The sequence below is a fragment of the Ciconia boyciana genome, chromosome 4 (genome assembly GCF_034638445.1).
Source record: "Ciconia boyciana chromosome 4, ASM3463844v1, whole genome shotgun sequence".
NCBI classification, from domain to species: Eukaryota; Metazoa; Chordata; class Aves; order Ciconiiformes; family Ciconiidae; genus Ciconia; species Ciconia boyciana.
This window is the reverse complement of record NC_132937.1, coordinates 36,623,753-36,646,532: the sequence shown is the minus strand read 5'-3', so window position 1 is coordinate 36,646,532 and position 22,780 is coordinate 36,623,753. Positions and strand designations below refer to the sequence as shown.

At 39.8% G+C, this 22,780-nt stretch overlaps 1 protein-coding gene across 1 annotated transcript in view; it reads left to right on the top strand.

The window, feature by feature from the left end:
- ANKRD55 (ankyrin repeat domain 55) overlaps nucleotides 1-22,780 on the top strand; it is a 49,663-nt gene that overhangs the window by 9,863 nt on the left and 17,020 nt on the right. Inside the window, exons 4-8 of the mRNA XM_072861003.1 lie at nucleotides 975-1,084; nucleotides 4,497-4,557; nucleotides 8,071-8,199; nucleotides 20,124-20,308; nucleotides 22,042-22,209. Of these exons, the coding sequence (XP_072717104.1) occupies nucleotides 975-1,084; nucleotides 4,497-4,557; nucleotides 8,071-8,199; nucleotides 20,124-20,308; nucleotides 22,042-22,209 (653 nt within the window). The remainder of the gene's footprint in view (nucleotides 1-974; nucleotides 1,085-4,496; nucleotides 4,558-8,070; nucleotides 8,200-20,123; nucleotides 20,309-22,041; nucleotides 22,210-22,780) is intronic.

The window sequence follows — 22,780 nt, the reverse complement described above, 5'->3', positions numbered from 1 at the left end:
CAGAGGGGAAAAAATATTCTTTGGAAAAAAAAGAAATTACTGGAAAAGATTTAAACCACCCAGGCTTCGAAGTTTCCATTTCTCTTTCTGTAATGGATATAATCGGAGGTCTAGAGAGCATTTGGCTGTGATGTCTGTCCAGAGAACTGAATTCAGCAGAGCTCCACAGTCACAATCGCATGCAGAATTCAGTGGTCTTGTACTTCCACCAGGAGCTGCAACAGGGATGTTCTGATTCCATCATTCCATACCTTTTCCCAATCCGGTGTAGCTGATACAGGAGGGAATGGTCTTTATCAATTGCCTGTGAAGGTTTGAACAAAACACTTAAACACATGCTTGATTTCCCTGGGACTTAAGTATACACTGAAAGATTTATGCAGTCACAACCAGATTGTTTACTTGCTTTTTTGCTGAGGTGATCAATAGAAGGTTTTAGTCCAAGAACTGATTCATCCCATCTGTTTTGGTGCTGGTTTCAGTCTAACATTGTCACTAATTCGAACTTCTGCAACAACGTTTGTAAGACCACACTCTAAGGCTTTTTACTATTGATTTGCCATCCCTGCTAAAATCTGATAAAGGAAATGAGATTAAGTGCTCATGTTCTTGGTTTAACCTAGCATAATTAAATCCACATGCAGGAATATGTGTAGCATTTGCTAGTGATACAGGAATTAGCAAGTTTTTAATCACTGTTTACTCAGTCGGTACTTGCCACAGCTGCAGAAAAAACAACATGGAGTGTAAAGAAAACACCTTATCACAGAAATGAATGATGGAGCTAGTCTGAGACTCAGACTCCAAAGGGAAACTGCTCTCAGTGCTGAGAGACCTCTATTGGGGAAACAAAAGACCAGTTCCTCTGCTGGCAGAAACAGCTACCGTCACACACATATGCCAGAACCACCACGCAAAGATCTGGCCTGATGCATTTCACTTTTCTCTTTGACATGCTCTAATTTCTTTTTTAGGGCTGGCTGGAAGGCTGTGTCAGCCTGCTCAGAAATGGTGCTAAGCAGAACATAGCCGACAAAAACGGGAGGTTGCCACTGCATGCTGCTACTGCAGAGCCTGACGTGAGGTATGTCCCAGGCTCCAACAGCATTTGCTGGTTGAATCTCAACAGCAGGTAGTCACCAACACGAGCTACCCAGCCCAAAGGGGAGCCCGAGTCAGGAAGGTTAGCTGTGACAGTTACGCCTGTGACTTTCTCCTTTGTTTAGTGGTTGTCATAAAGGGGGTAGAGAGGAGGAAAAGCATTGTACAACACTTGTGTAACAGAGATATATGGCCAAGTAAGGTGAGGAGCCTGCTTTAAGATCACAACAGCAGGAAGAAAAAAAAATTATAATACAGGTTGAAACCCTGGGTTTCCCCTGACCAATTACCTTTCTGCCACCTCCACACAAGAAACAGTACAAGAAGCTCCTTCTCTGGACTTCTCCTCTGAGTAGCATGGCAAATACGAGAATAGTTTTCCACACGACAACCTCTCTGAGAGCCCCTACTGTAAAGGGGAAGCTGAGGTTTGGTGGACTGGCTCATTTTTAACTACTTTTACTGAAGGTGGAGTAACAACTACAGAGTTTTTTCACAAGAAGTCTTAAGAAAGATCCTCTTTGTCTCACTCCAGCCTGTGATAATAGGAAGGCTTAACAAATTTTGATTTGTACATCTGAATAAATTAGCTCAAAAAACTCTCCTAAGTAAATCACATCTGGAGGGATAGGAAGACATTAGAGACAGGTAAAACATTCAGTACATGCAAAATGTTCATGTGACTTAATCACTGAGTCTATGGTTTTGCTGCTGGCACCATGTCAGACCAGCTCAGACCTCTGTGTGTTTCTGCTGATCTTGCTCTCCAGCCTTTTTTAACAGCTTTATTCATTTTCCACATTATCATTGCTTTTCATGCATCATTTGGAGAGAATAGTTTGAGGTTTCTGCAGAAGTACGGGCCACTATCATTAAACACAGCCTCCACAGAAAGAAGACAATATTTGTACAACACTGCACATGCTGCTACTTGAAAGGGAACTGTAATCTACTTTACCAGCAGCACACAGGGTTCCCTGAATGTTTCTCACGTTCTCGATGGATACGGGCAGACCTTTGCTCTGCACAGGATTTTACCAGTTGCTCAATTCCTTTTCCTCTGTCTTCTCACTGGGTTTGCCCCATGCCCAGAAGACATGCCTGGAGCACTGAGAGGGAGGCTTTTCTATCATGGTCATTGTCACTCTCTTGAATGACATGTCATTGCCAAAAGGGTACATGCAGTGGCCAGCTATGAAATACTTTTTCAGCCAAGTTTGAAAGCTGGCAGCCCGCTGCTACAACCCCATGTGCTGGAGGCAGCACATGGACCACATGGAAAGACAGAGACAGTGATCAGGCAATTTATGTATTGATTTGGTAATTGGTTTATGTGCTTCAGTTCCACAGAGCCTAAGAGGAAAGGTGGAAGGGGAATCCATGGACTTCCTGATCTATGTCTTTAAGAGTAGATATCAAATAAATCTCAGCTGCCTGGTTGAATATCTACATATTTGAGTGGTAGCACTTATGGTGCCATAGTTGTCTAAGGATATAAGCGAGCCAAAGTTTGTCGTTGATAGAGGTTTTACACTCAAAGAATAAGGTTTCCTTCACATACACTGGTTTCATTGATTAGATCTGAGGTTAAACTACAGAACCATGTATCAGATTATAAAACTATGTGATAAATGGTTTTTACAAGCATATTATGGTTATCTCACTTTCTTTCTACTCACTAATCCATTTTTACCCAGACTTGTTTTCAGATACTGAATTTCTGAGATTCTGAGTCAATGTGCCAAATGACCACAAAATGTCACTTCCCTTTTAAAAATTTTTACCAAACTAATCTCAGCAATCCTAAAATGTCATCCTTTTCAGAATTCCTATAGTATGACTCCATTATGCCATTGGTTGTGATTCAGAAAAGGAGCTGTAACACCCCTTTTCTACAAGTATTTGTATCCATATGCAAATGGATTTGAAGTCCTAGCAAAGCACTGGGATCTGCCCAGTCTTCACCCTTTAGGGATATTCTAGTTTGAAAAAAATTAAATTTGGACTTCTGGCACCTGAAGATGGCATTACCAACAGATAAGCTTCTCACCTGCAGAATTGCCCAAATCATCCCTAAGCAACAGTAAATGTCTTTTTTTTTAATAATTTACATTATCTAGTTGTTTATTACTGGGGGGGGTGGGGAGAAGAACAAATATGTCATGCAACATTCTCAGCTTGATCTGATATACACACCTGAGCACAGTTCTGGAAATTGGAAGATGTTGAAGATTGTCCTAATGAAAAGCAGCAAAAGATTTTCATTCAGTCTCCTATGCATGGGAATAAATTCATGGTTTATACATTTGTCTGTGAATTATCTGTACATTTATCAGAGTTCCCTCCTTGACACTTCATCATCTTTTAATTTCCTTGCAAAACAGCATGTCTTTTAAATGTCCATGTTTTGAAGGTTTCTAGCAAATCCATACCTTCATACCTTCAGATGAGCCATGACTTGCATTATTATCTTATCCTAGGATGCACTTAGGATGTATCTTTCCTTTTGCTAGAATCATAAGAACTGTACATCCATGTTAGGATCTATGCTATTTGGCTTTGTTACAGCCTGTTACAGGACGGTCCTTTTCATTTCCATGGTCCACCCATGTACATGATCCAAACACTTAGCATCCTACTATAAAACACAACCATCTTTGCCAAACCTATAGTGATTTCAGAACACCTTCATAGGATACCAAAAGGAAAAGAAAAGCAAAATCCATGCAGTGTTAAAAATATTATTGCACTTGAATAATATTTAATGTAACTATTTTATTGTAACTGTTCCCTCCACCAGAGGGGAGTGTTTGTAGTCTGATATTCTATAAAATGTGAACCAATGCATTGCTATATTTTATACCATAACAGTGGCCCTATTCCAGCAGACATACTGTAAGGCCTTGTAAAATACCATTGGTTTGTATGTGTGTAAATATGTAGTATGTGTGCACACACACACACACACACAAACACGTACACAACATCACATTACTCCAAGGGTTAAGGAGAGTGAAAAATCCTTTTAGAAACTGGTCATTAGCATTTCTGTTTGTTTAAAACTTTATAAAATAGGATCACAAAGAATTGCTAAGCTATCGAAACCTGCACACATGTATAGTATTTACACACTCTGATTCTAGCCTGGCAATCAGCACACGAATTCTTCCTAGTGGATCTGCTTTTAATTCCCAGCACTAAACTTCTGTTGTAACAGTAAGCCATAAAGTCTTATTTGCTTTTCTAGTATGACAAAGCTCAGACCTAAGATGCTGACCTGTGCCCATCACTAATACTGATTTTTCTTGAAATTGCATGTTTTGTTTCTCAAAAAATGTTGATTTTTCAGGTTTAGTCAGGAGTACAGCACACTGATTATGTCATTGCTTCCGCAGGCTTCTGAACGTGCTTCTGCAGCAGTCAAATCTTAGTGAAATTAATCATCAGGACAATGAGGTAAGTGAGCTTCTGCTACAAGTCACAGTCCCAGGTTCTGGGGCACACAAGTCATGCTGTTCAGAAAGAGTCCACTGTACTATCAATTTTATGAGGAGACTATGCACTAGTCAAAAATTTCTAGAACACTTTTGCTGAATTCTGCAAAGCATTATCTCATTTTTCCTGCTATACGTGATGCACCTTTAGGGTCATAAACCTTCTCCATATACTGCCAACTATGGGGTACCTTGAATCAGTCTCTTAACTCACTTGCCAAGACATTAATTGCTTTTGATTCTTCTGAAGTTAGACATTGGACTAAATCTTCACCTTTACAAAACATACTATCATTAAAATACTGTTCACAGGAAAAATATTGGAAAGGTGGTATTACACAGAACAGCCATGGAGCTACAAAAATTTATGGTATCCTCTGACAGAGGAGAGTGTTAACTTCCCCAATGTGTTCTTCTCCAAAAAGAGAAGCCAAGACACAAGAGAGACTCTGGATGTCTTTTCATGTTTCTCTTCACTCTAACAGTTGCTCAAGGATGTATCTCTTCTCCACAGTGCCAGAACCACCACAGGGTTGTTAATTTTCCCTCTTCCTATGAACCTTCCTTATCCACTGGATGGTTTGCAGACCCTGCTCACAACCACCTAAACCGGACGTATGCTTTGTCTTGGTGTAGAATCATGTTGCTAAGGAATTGCATGGAACCGTGGATCAAAATTTCAAGCCATAATGTTGTGCTGTAATGCACCACTACATGCAATTTGGAACTTCTAGTCCATCTCACTGTCATTTGGCACTGAGAAAATATTTGTTCAAGTGTCAGTACTAAGCCCTGAATATTCATGTTTTCCGAAAAATGTGGATCCTCAAAAATAACTGCAGCTAATAGAGCCGTTCTCTTGGCAAAAGTAAAACACTTCAGTTTTCCCATCTTACACCTGAGAAAAACACCTCAATGAATGCATGAACACATAAACAGTAAGAAATACATCTGGAGGTTTCATAGTTTCCACAGCTGTGGCTTTCTGTGGGTTTACTTATGAAGTCTGTGAGATGACAATGTGAAGAAACATTCCCTGAAAAGCCTTGAATCTGGGCAAAACAAGTGTCACACTGTATTTCCCACAGCCATATTGGTTTTTCTCCTTTTATGTTCCCTAATGCTCCTTATTTTTTATAAATGCGCAATTGTTTGGCTGTCTCACCTTTAATATTATATTCTGCTGGATCTTCAGCTTTGACAGCTCTAATATCACTCTCATGCTTCCTCTTGCAAACAGATGCTGCTCAAGGGTGGTATCACCATGCACAATCAGATGGGTGCGGGCTAGACAGCCATTGGCCACTGCAGCAGGCCCGCACGTGTGAGCTGCCGCTACAACCAGCTCAATGCTCTTTGCTCAGTTGGGTACTCCGAAAGGACACGTGGAATGTACAAATTGTTAGAAAAGAAATAGAGAACAAAACAGGAAGCAGCATTATGCTCTGTCTGAATCCTTGGTACACCCACATCTTGAATGTCGGCTGCAAGAGTAATCTGAAAAAGGATATACAATAAAAGGAACAGAAAAGGACTACAAAGATGGTAACAGTTATAGAATAGCTTCCTTTCCTGGGCAGGTTAACAACTAGAACAAACTAACTACAACAGGACTTTCAGCTTGGCAGTTATGTCAGAGCGATGATAGAATACAAGTCCATGGCATCATAAATTGCATGGAGAAGATGAAAAGAGAATTATTATTAACTGTTTTTTACATCTAAAATGATGGAGACACCTACAGAAATTATCAGGCAGCAGTTTTAAAGAAAATGCAAATAATTACTTTTTCAGAAAATGCATCATTACCCTGTGGAGGTCTGGATGTCATAGGAAGCCTTTAGCCTGATTACCAAATATTAGGTGACTATGTATCATCAAGCCTTGTTTCTTATATTTTCTCCGTAAGCATCTGCTACTGACCTCTCTGAGCTGTGTCCCTGTACCGGAGAGATCTTTGATCCCTACCCGCAGTTCTCACACTCTTATGTTACAGTTGACTCTGCTGGGTACCACAGTAGAAACAGAGAGAAAGTTGATTTTTCAAGGATTTTTTTGTCTATATCAACAGACTGAGAGTGGATGACAGAAAGCTGGCCTGGTACACTACAGCTTCTCCTCTTTCAGTGATTTTTCCTGCTCTCCAGGTCTAGGGGTGAGGACCCATTTCCCAGCTGGAAATCACTTCACTGAAGCCTCACTTCACCGCACTCACAGATACTGAGTGTCTATCAACAGTACTAAGTCCCTCGTGTCAAAACCTTGGTCCACTGACATCAATCGCAGAGCTCCCATTAATTTCAGTTAGGGCAGGATTTTACCCTCATTTTTGGTTTTACAAAACCAAAACCCCCATGATTAAGGTTTGCAAACCGTAACTAAAAACAAAACTGCTCTTGTTCAACTGCTCTATTTTGTCATCACCTATACTTAAGCCATCTGGGGACTTGAAAAGCCTTATAAGATACCTGACGAGTGAGAGAAATTAATAGTAGGGCATTCAAGCTTTTAGTTAACAAATCACTGCTAACAATTTCCACTATTAATGCATTGATAAGCTGTCTGCATCAATGTTTTTATAGCTCGTACTTTACCTGAGTTGTTGCCAATCAGCTTTATGGGGTTCTATGTCAAGTTTTAATTTCTTTTCCACTCTACATTTTTTGCTTTTCATCATTTTGGAAAGCAGGCAAGACCCTTGAAATGCATTTTCCCTGATAAAAGATAGTGAACAACACCTGCCCAAAGTAAAATGTTACCACATCTGAACATTACTAGCAATTTTTAAGAAACACATTATATGAGTAACTTTATACAGAAAATCTTTAATATTATAGATGTAGAGTAAAATATAGGTGTGTATAACAATGCTGATGAAGGTGCAAATACAGGCCATTAATTCTCTGATCTACCAAGACTGACTGAACACAGCTAAGACGGAATGAAAATGCAGGTCAATAGCTTACCATTTGCTTTGTTTTCTCCCTAAACAGTAAATATGAGATGTTTAGATTGTGACTTTTTTGTTGACATCACTGGGCCAGTTCCTTCGCTTGCTGATAAGTGCCAGCTAGAATACTAGCTTATAATATTTATTTTGGATCAAAGATAAGACCTAAAATAAACATCACACTGTGTCATGCCAAAGCACCAGTCTAAAACAGGCTTTTCTCACAGGATCCAAACTGAGCAGTGAGGAACCATCCCCCAGCCGTCGTGGTCCTGACCACGCATTATTTATAACAGGCTATAGTCATGTACGAAAGAAGCATTTGTATTTGTATCAATTTTCTGTAATAACTCCAAAAAGCTAATTGCTTGGTTCCCCCTTATGACTCCACAATTCAGAAGCTGTTACTAATTATCCCAAAGCAAGAGGGAGAGGGAAGAATCTGTCAGTCCCGAATGGTTTCAGAGACTTGAAGGGTGCTCCCGTGAGTGACGATTATTTGGTCTCCGGATTTGTGGCTTTCAGGGAATGACTTCACTCCACTGGGCTGCTTTCCACAACAGGCCCCAGCACACCCAGACTCTGCTGCACAAGGGAGCAGACCTGACTCTGGTGGACAAGGACTTCAAAACAGCTCTGCACTGGGCAGTACAGGTGAGCCACGGCGCGGTTTCACCAGGCAGTTGCTTGAGCTGAGCTGGCTATTATGGTGTCCTAAATATTCCAAAAGCAACTATTTTGGCTGTGAAATGAGGAAAATGGATGCTAGGAATGCCCACTAACAGCCCCAGCACTTTGCCAGTGGGCATGCCAGATCCATGTTAGATCAAGGATCTAACATCTTATTTGGCGAGCAAGGCATACTTAATATAGGCTCAGCACTGTTGCCCTAAACAAAGGTATCATTTATCTCACTGGGAGTATGTGTATGCTTCATGTTGGACTCATGCTTAAATTTTTTCACTAAATCAGGGTTGCAGAAATCAGCAGCTTAAATAGTCTTGCCAAAGGCCTCTGGGAATAAAATTATGTAAACACAAGTTAAAACATAATTCAACAGCTATAGTTGTGGAATAATTAGCCAAAGGGTTGAGGACCTACTTCTCTGGAGATTAAGGAAGACAAGGAGCCAAACACATTTCCTGTTGAGCTCCTATGAGTTCCTATCTCCTACACAAAAAGACTGTCAAATTGCTAAAAATTACTCAGGCCATCATTAGAGAAGAAAACCACATAGGTTTAATGTGGCATTAAACACTGTATTATGCAATTGGTAGTAAGTGGTCTAAAATACAGCGTAATATACTAAGTTACACCTAAACTTACTGCAGAAAACTTCCCAGATGAAATTATAGAAATATGTTTTTACTTGCTCCCTTGCCATAGCAAGTTCCGGTATCAATGTTCAAAACACCTGCACACCAGATAAGCAGAAATAGAACTTGCATGAAAATCCAGTAACATTTTCCTACAATGACTAAATATTTGCATCCTCACCTTTTGGTCTAAGTTCACCCATCTTAAAAATTGTGTCAACAAAGAAATTTAAAAGCTCTGAACTGCCACATACTATATTTGTAAATGAGTAAGGACACCTAGAACGAATAATCTGTTTCCTTCAACCACAGCCTCCCACAGATGGTTCACATACAATAGGCTCAGCTTTTGTTTTTCTGAAGTAGAGGTATATTTTGGCCTCTGCAACTGGTATTATTTCAATGCTAGTTTTGTTCTTTAATCCTAATCAATCTGCAATTGGACTACATCCCTCACTATTGTGCCTTAGGAGACGAAAGGTATCTACTTTAAAACCTGTTGTGCATTTTCACTAGGCTTACTCCAATGCAGGCTACTTCCAGTGGGAAATCTCTGAAACTCATGCAAACTCCTGAAAGCTAGGCAATGGTCTGGATCATAGCTCTGGGAACAAGCTGTCTCTCAAACAGACAAAAGGGAAACCCCTTCATATCAGGACCCTCAGAGTTCCCCTCATACCTTAATCTTTCCCTGACTCTGTATTTTGTAAATTTTGTTATTTAATTCCACCATTAACTCCCACCTCCACCTTTCTCTCACAAACGTGCAGAATAACTCTTGAGAAAGGGGGAAATTAAAATGGCACAAACACCACTTGGCCTCAGATGGAGGCAAATCACAAATGCCTCTTCTTTCTCCATTTAAGCTGCTCCCAGAAATCAGAGGAAATGTGCAGAATGACCCCCCTTTTTTTCTTCTTGAGTCACTCCTGCTATGAAGCCTTATAAATTGCTTCTTTCATCCACATACTTCTCCATATTCTAGGTCCAGAAGGGGTAGTTGAAATACCAGAGCATAGAAGAGATCTGTCAATATTTCTCTTACTCAAGTTTGGCCAAGAAAAAACACTTTCAGCCACTGCTCTCTGCTGCCCAGGAGGCTCAGGGGAAATGCGTACTGTGGACAGGCATGACTTTCTCTGCTATGACAGAGAGCAGAACAGCTCTGCTGGGTAGAATTATCATTATGTCTAATAGCTTCCTCAGTGGCTGCTAGAAAGGGGATATTTTTCCTTTAAGAATTGTATTAATATCTTCAGAGCACAGGAGACTCACATAGCTCAGGCAGTACCAGCTGCACGGGTTGTTTTTGGCTGAACAGGGCCCTGTGTTTAATTTCATTTTTTAAAAATGCACCAAGGGGAAGACCAGGCACTGCACAGAAACTTGTTTCAGAAGTTGCAGGGCAGAGGCAGTTTGTGCACACTGGGCTGAAGCACAGAGCAGGACCACATAAAAACCATTGCCCGCCATTCGAAACCAAATTCTCAGGCATGTTTCATATGAAATAATTGTTCCATGCTGGCTGTTTCAAAGACCACATTTGGCACTTGGTCTCCCATCAGACAAACAGTGGCTGTGGAGTCCCAGCCATGTAACTAGACAGACCTTGCCCACACCAAGGTCTGCTCTATTGTAAAGCTCAAACCTCCTGCTGCTCGAGTTCACGCCTTCAGTGCAAATGTGTTACATCGGTGTCAAAAACACAGATCATTCTGGTTTGAAGTGAGAATATCTCATGTCACATTTTTTACACACGCAATATTTTTAAGAGCTGGTGCAGATAGGGCTATATTAGAAGTGTCTCAGGAGGTATTTCTCTCCTTCCATTGCAGCCAGCAATAATTGCTGTAATGAAAAGGAAACACACCTTTGTAACAAAAAACTGTTAACTGATACTGGAACAAACTGTAAAGCCATTCTAACAGTTCTAGAGAATGATGTCATTGAAATCCTAGGAAGATATAGTTTATACTATACAGTATACGCTATCATACTACATACTACTGTATCATAACAGTATTAGTAGTACCTTGGAAATAGCCTGGGAAGTTTGGCTGAACTTCCTGCATTGGAAGCAGGAGTTCCTGCATTTGGAGTCTTCCTGCATTTGGAGTCTTCCTGCATTGCCTTGCCAGTTGTAATGATTTTTACCAGAAGTTTGTCTCTTTCTTAAAAGTCTGTCTCCCAAAGTCATATGATTATGTAAAAATATCAGCTTTCATTTAAAGAATAAACACACAATCAAACAAAGATTTCTTCTAAAGTGAAGAAATACAAACCTCTAGGGATAAAAAGAAGGTAACTAAAAAGAAGCCATTAAAAACACTATTCTGCCATGTGGAGCTGCACTTATGATTTTTTTGTAGGTTGATTCAGAGTGCAAAGTTTTAAAAAATTACGAGCCTGCACATTTGCACCATAGCAACAATGCAATTATTTCATTCCCCCGTTACCTGAGAGCGGAGTTAAATACCTGTATATCTTAAACACATTGTAAAAGCAAAGCATGGGCAATTATTCATTTGTGTTTGGCTGAGCAAGCGTGGCAGCCTCTCTGTAATTACTTGGATGGTGAGAGTACACTTAAATTTCAGGATCTCTAGGAACAAATCTTTCTGTTGCTGCAGGGCATCCCAAGGACACAGCTGGCCACCCAGCCAGGACAGAGGAAGGGGCCAGGGAAGGCAGCAGTGGCTCGGGGCCAGGGAAGGCAGCAGTGGCTCAGGGCCAGGGTCTCTCCAGAGGGATCACTGCACTCGTCCTCCCTGCCCAGCACCCCATTTTTTTCTTGTGAGCCGCCTACGGCAGAGTTCAGAGACTTCCAAAGACTTCCTGAAACTTAGTGGGTGTTTCTCCATGGCAGACATATTTGTTGTTGGATTAGGCCAGAAAAGGTGCATTTGCTAGGCACGGTTCACAGTCTGGTTGGTTTCAGGCAGATTTCTTCCACTGCAAAATTGTAATTGTTTTCTCCTTGTTTCATGCAGTTTTCTCGAGATAGCTAGAAAGGGAGAGTAGTGATTTCTTTTTTTATGTCACTAAGTTTTAAAGACAATTTTGACTGTCACCAAACAAATGAAAAACAGAAGCAATTTGCATTTTTTAAGCATACCCTTAAGAAATCTCTTTCTTGTGTAAATATTGTCATTCCAGCAAAGGTACAGCTGTTGCTCATGGAGGCTGGAACGTTGCATAGCAGCAGGGCTCTACAGAGTGAGCTGTCAAGTTGCAAAACAAGAAGGAAGAGAGTTTGCAAATAGTTGTGAGTAAGAAATAAACTTGCTCCAATACCATCAGAAGCTATTTCCAAAAAGTGCCCTAAACATTTGTGACAATGTCTGCAATAGCAAATTAAATGTGCTTGAGTCTTGGCTCTGGCACCAAGGCCAACTATCACAGGACAGCTTGTGTCCCTACTGCTAAACTCTCTTGTTCTCTAGAACAGGATGGTTGTATGCAGACTACTTACTGCGAATGGTCTGTGGCCCATGCTAGCTCCTGAACTATGTCCAGGAACTGGTAGGGAGAGTGTTAATTGACCCAAGCCAAAAACCATGCCAGGGAGGATTTGAAAAATTTTACGGTACAGACAACCAAGTTCCGATGCTCGGGGATGTTCCCTAGTGCTACTTAGTTTTTTATATAGCTGTAACCTATTTCTCCACTTTCATTTATGCCAGTTCATAAGCCAAAGCCCCTTTTGTGTCTTGTACATGGTACAGCAGTATTGATACACAAACTCATCAGTACAACCAGATCATCAGAAAAACTGCCTTTACCCAAAATAATTGACTGTTAAACAGTAAGTCCTTCAAGTATGAACATATGCCGTTGCCAATGTAATTATTCACGCCAATCAAATTTCCAAGGAAATCAGTTGCAGAACTCCCACTGAGCTTAGCAGGAATTTGTCTCAGGCAAAATGTGCAGGTAAGTACAGGACAATTGCCAGACCTCTTCCCAGCACACAGTCTATGTGTAACTCTGCAAGTGGAAGCCAGAACATGAGTAATGTACATATACCACACTTTTTGCATATCTATAAATGTCCTGATCTTCTATGCCTGACAAAAAGGCACTGGAAGACAAATGTTTCCATTTCTGTCACAGTAGTAAGGAATAAATCCTTATTCTACTGTGGAATAAAAGATGGCCTCTTTTTCAAAGCACATAAACAGCTCATCCAGAGAAAATCAGTCCTCACAACAATGTACTAGCAGGGGAAAGCTTCCAAGTAATTTTAGTCATAGCCATAGTCATTTACACCATAAATCATATGCACTTATTATAGAAGACTCCAAGTGAAAATAAATTCTCAGAGAGACTTGGCCAGTATATCATGCAGTTTTTTGTTTGAGCAAAGAGAGGGTAAGAGACAGGAACATTATGATAGCCATAGAGGTATGCCTCCATGACTGGCTTTGTCATTTGGTAGCTTTTTCCAACATCCACTAAGGCTGCTGAGAGGACAAATGTTTTAAAAGCATCATGTCTCCTAGCTGTACCAGAGGCAGCAGTGCTCTGAGGACCACAGAACAAAGTATCCTGTACAACAACACGTTCTCTTTCCAAGAGTACCACAAAGTCAAGCCAAGCTGGGTCGCTCTGAGACTGCAAGAGACACTGTCTCAGCGGGTGTCTAAGGCTGAAGCACTAGGGTTAGGAGAAGACACTTGAGCTTCTCTCTGAGCTGGCTGAGTCTCACCAATGTAGCTACAGTGGCGTCAGAAGAGTTATTGTTAATTTATATTGGTTTGCCATCTGAAACACACCCTGTGAAGTGCCTGGGCTGCATCCAGGCAACTTCTGGCAAAGTTTCCCTGGCAGGAGGAAAGCTGAGGATGGTATTATGGATTGTTCCTTTCCTCAGCACAGGGCCCAGTTGTCTCTGTCCCCTGGGGGCAGAGAAACCACAGGGTGCTCTGAATTTTTGCACTGGTTCTCCACTGCCAACACAGCCACCTGGCAGCCAGGGCATGGCAGCATTGGAGGTAGAGTGAATGTGCTTCCATTCCTCACCTTTCCCCAGCCTGGGGTACAGAGGGGGGATGCTGGAAGTCCTTAACAATGGGAGAAAGCTCCTGTGTGTGCAAAACTCTTCAGCAACGCAAGCTGCCAGCTTTATGGACATTTGTCACTGAACTATGTTTGCTGCAGACTAGAAGGAGCCGCATTATGTCTCTACTCTTGAGTTTGGCATTCTCCATGTTTAAAACAGCAGACACCCCATCTACAACAAGACAGGGATGTGTTGTTCTGATATAGACTTAATATTTGATTCCAACCAGACATATCCTCACTGTTAATGCAACATTATGTTTGTCTTGCTCTGATTCTAGGATGAAATTCTGAACTCGTTACGGTAAAGGTAATGGCATAATACACTGCCATGGTGCTCTGAACATGAACACAAGGAAAACTGTACTTCAGTGAAATGAATCCCATAAGGGAAAAAATTGTACTGGAGGGACAGTTCGGTTTTGCCAGTATAGCTGTAACCGAATGCAGGGCTTCTGCCAGCAAAGCCTTGAGTCAGAGATCAAGACTTTTCAAGCCCCAACCAACAGAGCCATGTGGGAAAAGTCTGTGGAATGGCTTTTGCTTTCAGTGAATACTGAATTTCAGAATCAAAAAGGAAAAAAGGCGACTTTGAATTGAAAGATATATTTACCAATGTAACAACCTCAACTGGAGTATAAAGGGAAAAAGTCCACAGACAAGTTATTTGTTCAAATTTTGCTATGGGTTGCTCCACAAATACTTGAAATGGCTCATGTTTCTTTATTTCAGCAAAGGAGAAAAAGATCTTTGCTTTTTTTTTTTTTCCAATGGCCCTGTTGGTGTTACAGTCAATTTCATATTAAAATATGCTATGTGTATCTGTTTGTGAAAGCTAAGAGGAAAGATAAAAGGGTTGGGAGACCAGCCAGCATTCTGTAACATAAAACTCAAACAGCACCCAATGATGCACAAAGATGGTTCCCAGGAGGAAGCTAGAAGTACTGATGCAGATTTAATCTATAGTAATCTATGGTGCTTCTTTATAAAAGTAAGTTACCTCCCAGAGTAGTGCAATGGGAACAGTATTTGCTTGTTGCTGCAGAAAGGAATGAAATAATGGTTGAAATGTCAAGCCATTCAGGGTCAGAGCAGAAGGACATCAAAGAGAACGTCAAAGCTTTGGATTCATAGGTGTGGAATTGAAAGAGGGAATGTAGAAGAAGAGGAAACACAGACAGACCTAAAGTGCAATGCTAATGATAAGAAGCAACGTCAAAAGCTGCTAGTGGGGAATTTCCATCCAGCAAAGCTGGCTATGGATATAGGAAGGCTTTAAAATACACACTAATACAAAGAGACAGAAAATATAGGAGAACTAATACAGCCTAACCACATATTCTCCAGAGGCATTCACTTGGAAGAAAAATACTTCGTCAGGGTTTCCTGAAAACAGCTAAGTGGTCCATAGCTTGTCCCTCTCACCCTCCCACCTCTACATTACTGGTAGCCACAAGCCAGCTTAGCAGACTCCTTTCACAGGATTCTTCTCTTTGGCATCAAAATATCTAGTTCACTAGAGTATTCTGACGAGGGGAAAAAATTAACCCTCTATACAGTGCAGTGAACAAGGAAAACATTGTAGTATGTACAATTGAAGACCTGGCAGAATAAAATGCGATGTTATGTTAGAACATTACATAAGTGACAATAAACTTCACAAGTAAAATTATCGTTCTACATATCAGGTGGACATACAAAGGGCTGAAGTATAAGAACAATGGCTGTAGTAACAATGAGGTAGAGTAACAATAAGTAACAATTGAGTAGACATAGGTGAAAAAAATGTCAGAACCAGAAAAGTGTCCCAAACTTGCAGGATTCTCCTCATGGTACTTGATTTGGTGGATACTTCCTGAAGAATTATTTTCTTATTTTGAAATAATATAATGAGAGATGCAACTATCAGAAGTTGGGCTTTTTATTAACCAACCTAAAGAAAACAGAGTTGTAATCAAGTGAAAGTGAAAGCTCATCACCCTCTTAGTGAATTGCCACTGTCTGGAGATGACACAAATCTCAGACTAAAACTTGCATAAATCACAATGAAAGTTTGCCTTGCAAGGGCTCCTGGATTGAGGCTTTAGGACATTTCTTCTTCATTAAGTAAGTTTAATTTAGATGAGTGATCTAAAAAAGAAAAGTTCACTAAGGAGAATGAATAATGGGTTTAAGCAAATAAAAGTGTGAGATGGGACAAAAGTGTAAAGAAAACTGTGGGGGGAGCCCTGCAGAATTATATAGAAACACATAGCAAAAATAACTAATAATGTCTGAGAACATTGCTGAAAAGAATTTGAATACAAAAAGGGAAGATGAAATGTAGGGATACATACTGCAAGGTTACAGAAACATGTAATTTTCCTATGGTAAATTTACCAAGGAACATCCTTGTCTAACAATAGTACTGTGGTTCATGGTAAATTTACCACAGGAAGACTACATTTTTTGTGACCTCAGCTCAAAGCTATCAATCTAGGAATAAGGGCAGTGTAAGCGTTTTAGGAGAATTTTGTGTGCAACTTAAAAAAGCCAAGATGAATGTAAAGATAAGAAGGCATTCCTAAAAAAAGAGAGCTGGAAAGCCACGAGCAGTTGGCCCGAGATCTCTTTCAGCAGAAGGTTCAAAATATTAGGAAATATCCTTTGATTATTTAGAAAATGTAATTAACAATTTGATAGAATTTTTAAAACAGGACAGTAATTTCATAGCCATCTTCAAAGCAATTATTGCTTCCTCAGATAAGACGCTATTGGATATAGTGTGTTTGAATGCCAATTAATCAGTTTAATACCATGTCATAAAACACAGAAATACTGGAAATGTGCCAACAAGATAAAGTTCATCACATGGCACAGAAAGCTTGTTAAGCAGGTGGTGGATAGAGTGACCATAAAAAGTCCAGTTCTCTGTCCCTTTCTGGTTTGAGAGTACATGCAATTTTAATCACACTGAATGATGTCAACAGCACAATTTGTATAAGCACAACCTGCTATAATGGACCCAGAATTCAGTCCAAAGATAGGATGTCCCAGTGGGGAAGAATAAGGAGTAATGCAATCAAAATCAACCCAGGGACTTGTATCACACATCATATATTCTCTATCAGCCACATTCAGGACAGTTCAAATAATCTTTGGAGGTGGACATCTCACAGACAGTCCAACCAGGGATTTATCATAAGAATGTTTTTATTTGTTCCATAATGAGGTGATGAAACACAGAACACATATATAACCCACAGCTAGAACCAAATTAGAGTGACACCAAGCACTTCATGGGTCAGGATGAAATTCAAAATCATTTTGATAAATTGCAGGAATGAACTGAAATTAATAAAATAGCACTGTGTACAGAACTCTGAAAAATTAAAGCTGTTTGCACAAAATGAAGAGTAGTAGACTAGTAGACTAGTGGATTACAAAGTGAGTAGGAGTTTAAATTATGGTGTTGATCATTCTGGGACATATTAACAGAAGTGTCATACATGTGGGTGCAGGAAGTAGCAGTGTCTTTTTCAATGTCAGGAGAGAAACCTCAGCTGGATAATTATGTTGTTTGGGGTGCCATGGTTGAAGAAAGATGTAGACAAACTGGAAAGAGGCCAAAAGCAAGCACCAAATATGATAAGTGGGTTGAAAAACTTGACCCATGAAGAGAGGTTGAAATGGTTTGTTTAGTCTAGAAAATGGAAGATTGGTGGGAGACAGAACAGTCTGTAAATGTATAAAATGCCAGTAAGAACAGTGGGAAATTTCTTATGCAAATGCTAAGAGTTGTGCAAGAACATTGAGGGACTGAAACTGTAGGTGCAGGATGTGAAATTTGGACTTAGCAAGACAGTATAAAATTAGAGGAATAGTAGTGTCACTAGAACATGACTATAGAAATAGTAAGATACTGCACGTTAATAATTTTTTGTATCAAAACTGACTTGGAGAAGGATGGTAATAGATAGATGTTTATTGTGGTAGTACTGGAATTATATAATAGACTTCTAGATTCAGTTAGCCCTGAATGTGACTAGAGATTTCTCTGATGCTAGTGACCAAAAAATGTAACTGAGAATTAGAGAATTATGCTAGTATGGAGGACACTGTCATTTGGCACAGGGACTGGAGAATAAAAACAACAATTATGCATAGGACCTCAGTGTTGGGAACATGAAGATCAACACTCTTTTTTCATTAGCTATTCAGACAACTATAAATTAATAACAATTTTAACACAATTAATGAGGACGTTATGAAATGCCTGGTCATAGAAAATAAGCTTGGATGGTATGATCATGAGTAGACTCTAAAATGAACAGGTGAGTAAACAAAGTACATGGAAAACAAAATTCCTGATTTCAGAGGGACATATTTTGGTAAATTAAGGGAATTCTCAGCTGGACTGAGAAGCTCTGGGACAAGCAGGTTCCAGGGACCTGGAATATATCCTGTCAATGGTGCAAAATGTAGCAGGAATCTGTACCCCACAAGCAGAGAAGAAAAGTGTGTAGAAGAAGCTTGAGATATAACAGATTACTATCCATCTTTAAAAGACATATTTAGAATAAGTAGACATCTTACAAAATAATGGGCAAAAGTACGGAGAAGCAAAAGAAGTTGTATCTCAAAATCAAGAAGTGAAGAGTGATAATTAAATGTCAAATGGAGGCTGGAAGGAAATTACTTTCAGGGAGAAGGCTTGAAATCAGTCTTGCTTAATATTTTAATGATAACTTGGCACAAAATACAGGGGCTTTCTGATGAAATCTGCCAATAACAAAAAAATGGAAGACAATAACAGAAAAGAATGGCGATATCATACAGGAGAAACTGGGTCACTTCCAAGTCTAAAGTAATACAAATGGGACAGAACTGAATAGGATAGAACGTTTAAGTCATGCACTTGGGTGCTAATAACAGAAGGTCCTCCCAGAAACTAGAAACTCTATGTTTGGAAACGACTATGGAAGTACCGAGGTGTAAAGGGTTATTCCAAAATGACGAGGAGCTTCTAATGGGACACAGCTGCTAATAACGCAAATGCTGTTCTGTGACATACCAAAAGAGGTATTTCTAACACAAATAGGGAAGAGCTAGTGTCATTGTACAAAGAGTTGGCAAAAATGTCTGTGTGTGACTAGGTACAATTTTAATCACCCCTCTCTAAGGATACACAACTAAAACACAGAAGGAGAAGGGTTAGTAGGTTGATGAGAGAAATAGAAAGCATATTTTACAAGGAAAACTTAAAAGGTCTTGATTGATTAGAGCAGCAAGAGAACAGCTCAGAAGGGATATGATGATTGTCTACAAATACATCTGAAGAACAAATACCAGTTAGAAGAAAGAAGTATTTAATCTAAATAATAATGCTGGCACAGAAACAAAGGGACATAAATCAGTCATGAGTACGAATAGAAATTAGAGATACTAATCATTAAAGCAAACAAGTTCTTGAACTGCCTTCCTTCGGGAGTAATGGGGACAAAAAAACTAATTGCTTTTAATGGACACAGTAAGTTTATGAAAGGGATGATGTAACATAGCTGCAAGTGATTGCAGGGATTGAATTTGATGATCGAGAAAGCTTTCCAGCTTTGTGTTTCTATGTTGTTATAAAAAAATCGTGAATTCTTTTTCTCTATTTCCACCAAGTTAGGATATAAAATACTCAGTTTCATTTGCAGGTTAGAGAACAATGTCAACTTTCTATTAATACACTGAAGCACTGGAGCAAACTAGCTAAGAAAGTTTTCAAGAACCACTTGAGCAAATATTTGACATGGCTTTTCTAGGTGTACTTGGACAGGCTTATATAAGTGGGTTGGTCTTTTGAGGTCCTTTCCAACCCTAAATTTCTATGAGAAAATATAGGCTCATATCTTTATGGACTCTGGCTTAGCAAAACAGCAAAAAGCCCAAGTTATTTCTGAGAAAGCTGTTGAGTAATTCACACGCTGTAACTTTTGGACATATTTGCAGTAGTACATTATTTATTATTTTTCCAGTGTTCAAAGTGTTCTAGGAAATTCATAAAGCAAACCCAATTCCCAGCAGGAGATTGGAAGCTTTTGGCTTTCATACCTGGGAAGTCTGGTATACACAAAACAAAACACCATTATTGTATTTAGCCTTCTCTAGCAGAGAAAATGCATTTTGGTGTGAGCTCCATTGTAAAATGCTTTTCTTCTCTGAACTTCCTCCCAGAGTGGCAACAGGATTCTGTGTTCCATCATTCTGGACCACTACCAGGGACCATCAATAATAAACTACGATGACGAGAATGGCAAAACGTGTATGCACATTGCTGCTGCTGCAGGCTACAGTGATATTATCAGTGAGCTGGCTAAAGTCCCGGAGTGCAACCTGCAGGCCCTTGATGTGGATGACAGGTAACCATGGAAACTCTGAAACTGAAATTGCTGCTTCCTTTCTATTAACCTGAGACTAGCTCTGTTTATTCTATAATCGTGTTTCCTGTTTCACAGGCTGTGGCCTAGTTAATGAACTGCACTTACAGAGAAGTAAGTGCTTCAGTACCGTGCTTGCTCAGAAACACTGCAAAGCAGTCCAGCTCACATGAATCATATCTAGTATAATAATTGACTAGTAGGAATATTTAACTCTGTGTTTCTAGTAGGAAATGATAAGACTATGTGTGAAAGGACTTTGTCACCACTTGATTTAACTTTTTTCAATCAAAAGTGAACATTCTTTTCAAAACAATAGAACAGGATCCTACAACTTGAAGCTGGGATCCTGCTGCTATTTGTATTTAAGAAATGGCAATGTTCCCTTGTTGCATTTAAGATGCTAACACAGTATTCCTATAGGACCAGGGGACCTTCACCTTCCATTCTGACAAGGCATTTGATTCCTTCCAGGATGAAATCTCTGTATCATAAGTGCAGAAGACTCATCTTCTTTCCTCTTTTTCACCCCACACCGACCTCTGTTGAAACTTTGCATGTAAATTTATTTGATGCAAACAGAACCAACAGACTCTTCGCATTGATTATCCTGCTCAGTGGAGCAAAAGCCAAGGTTTTCTTGGCTTAGGCCTTCAGGTGCTTAAAATAATAGCATTCTTCATGGAAAAGTGCAATAAAATGGAACAGAAATAAAACCAACAGGGTTCTGGAGAAGTTTCTAAACATCATTAAAATGTAGTTGAGAAGGCTGTGTTTCTATGGAAAGAAGGGTGAAGGGAGGAGTTTGATTATACTTAAAAGCTCAGTAAGACATGACCTCCTATTACACAGATATTTCCATAGAAGGTATTATACTTGAAGAGGGGAAAAGATAAGCTGTTCACTATAAACACACAGTAGATTTCCATTCTATTGTGTTCCTGACTGCACCCATCTGAAATCACTGGGATTGCAAAGAAACAGGCAGAGAAAAGTCAAATTTATTTTTTATTCTTGCACCGTTTTCTTATGGTGTTTTCTGTGCTTTCAGATTTTTCACAAGAGCAAAATATTACAATCTGGAAACTGGACAAAAGTTTCCAAAGACAAGACGCAAATCTTCTGCCAAGCAGAAAATCAGTTTGATTCTCCTACACGGATCCAAGACAATTATATCTGCTCCAGTCTGTGCCCATCAAAGAACACAGAAACTGGCAAAGGGGCAATGACAGTCTGGTAGATGTGTCCTGTCCTTCTCATTCATCTGGGGGAGGCTTCTTCTCCTATTACCTTCATGGAGAGCCCTGAGCCAACCATTGCTAATTGTGTTTGGTAGTAAAGATGAGAAGAACTTGTCCCTATGCAGTGGACACTACAAAGATTTTTTTCAAATTCTGCTCTGAAAACTTCAGGCACTCCTCCCAGTCTGCAACTCCAGCAGTGGAAGAGATGCTATTATATTGTATGTATGGTCATTCTGCAGCCCCATATCTACTTTCTCTACAGCTAAATAGATGTACATAGATAGATGCCAGTCTATGGCCTTATTACCACCACTGGCAGCTACATCAGTGTGGGATAAGTTGCTGCAGAATTCCTTAAAATGAATGTCGTGAATCTAGGCAAGTAGCATAGCAGCACACCTCGTTATGTCATTAATAGTTTTGATAGTAAATTTTTTCATCTATTTTAATGATACTCCCTCTTTTCTGTAGGACACCTTTGCACTGGGCTGCAGCAGCAGGGAAAGCTGACTGTGTGCAGACACTGCTAGAGCTGGGGATAGACAGCAGCCCTCGAGACATCAACGAAAACACTCCTCTGACATATGCAATGTACTGTGGGCACACAGCATGCATCAAGCTGCTGTCTCAGGAGAGCAGGTAAAGCAAAAGTTCACATCTTGCTCAGACGTTGCCACTACCTAGAAAACAAATTTATTGCTTTTTGTATGCTACTGAAGGGTTTGCACCCTGGGTGATGTCTCCTTGATTCATATGCAATACTCAGTTCAAGTTTTCCACCAAAATAGCAATGTTAGAATTAGTCATCTACTGAAGACTCATCACTGCGGTTACAGTGCTAGTCTGCCGATCAGCAGAGGGTTCTGAATCAAGATGTGAGTATAGCTCTTGCTCAGTCACCTTTGTGCAGAAAATTTATCTTACAGAATAATTTCAGTGCTCAGATATATGCCTTCCACTTTTTTGAAATCTCTATGCATTAGCTGCATGTTCATGTAATCAGACAGAGGAATAGACAACACAAAAGCAGCTTTGCCAGATAGATAATAGAATAAATTTCAAGTTTTCATCCTCAGGGTAAGGGTTTGGGAGCATTTTTCTAGCCCTCCTTAGGTGTCTACCTTGACTGTCTCTTCTTATTATCAGTTTTTTTCTGTTAAAAAGTATAATTCTTTTACCATTACTTATGATCTTCCTCTTGCTTTGTATT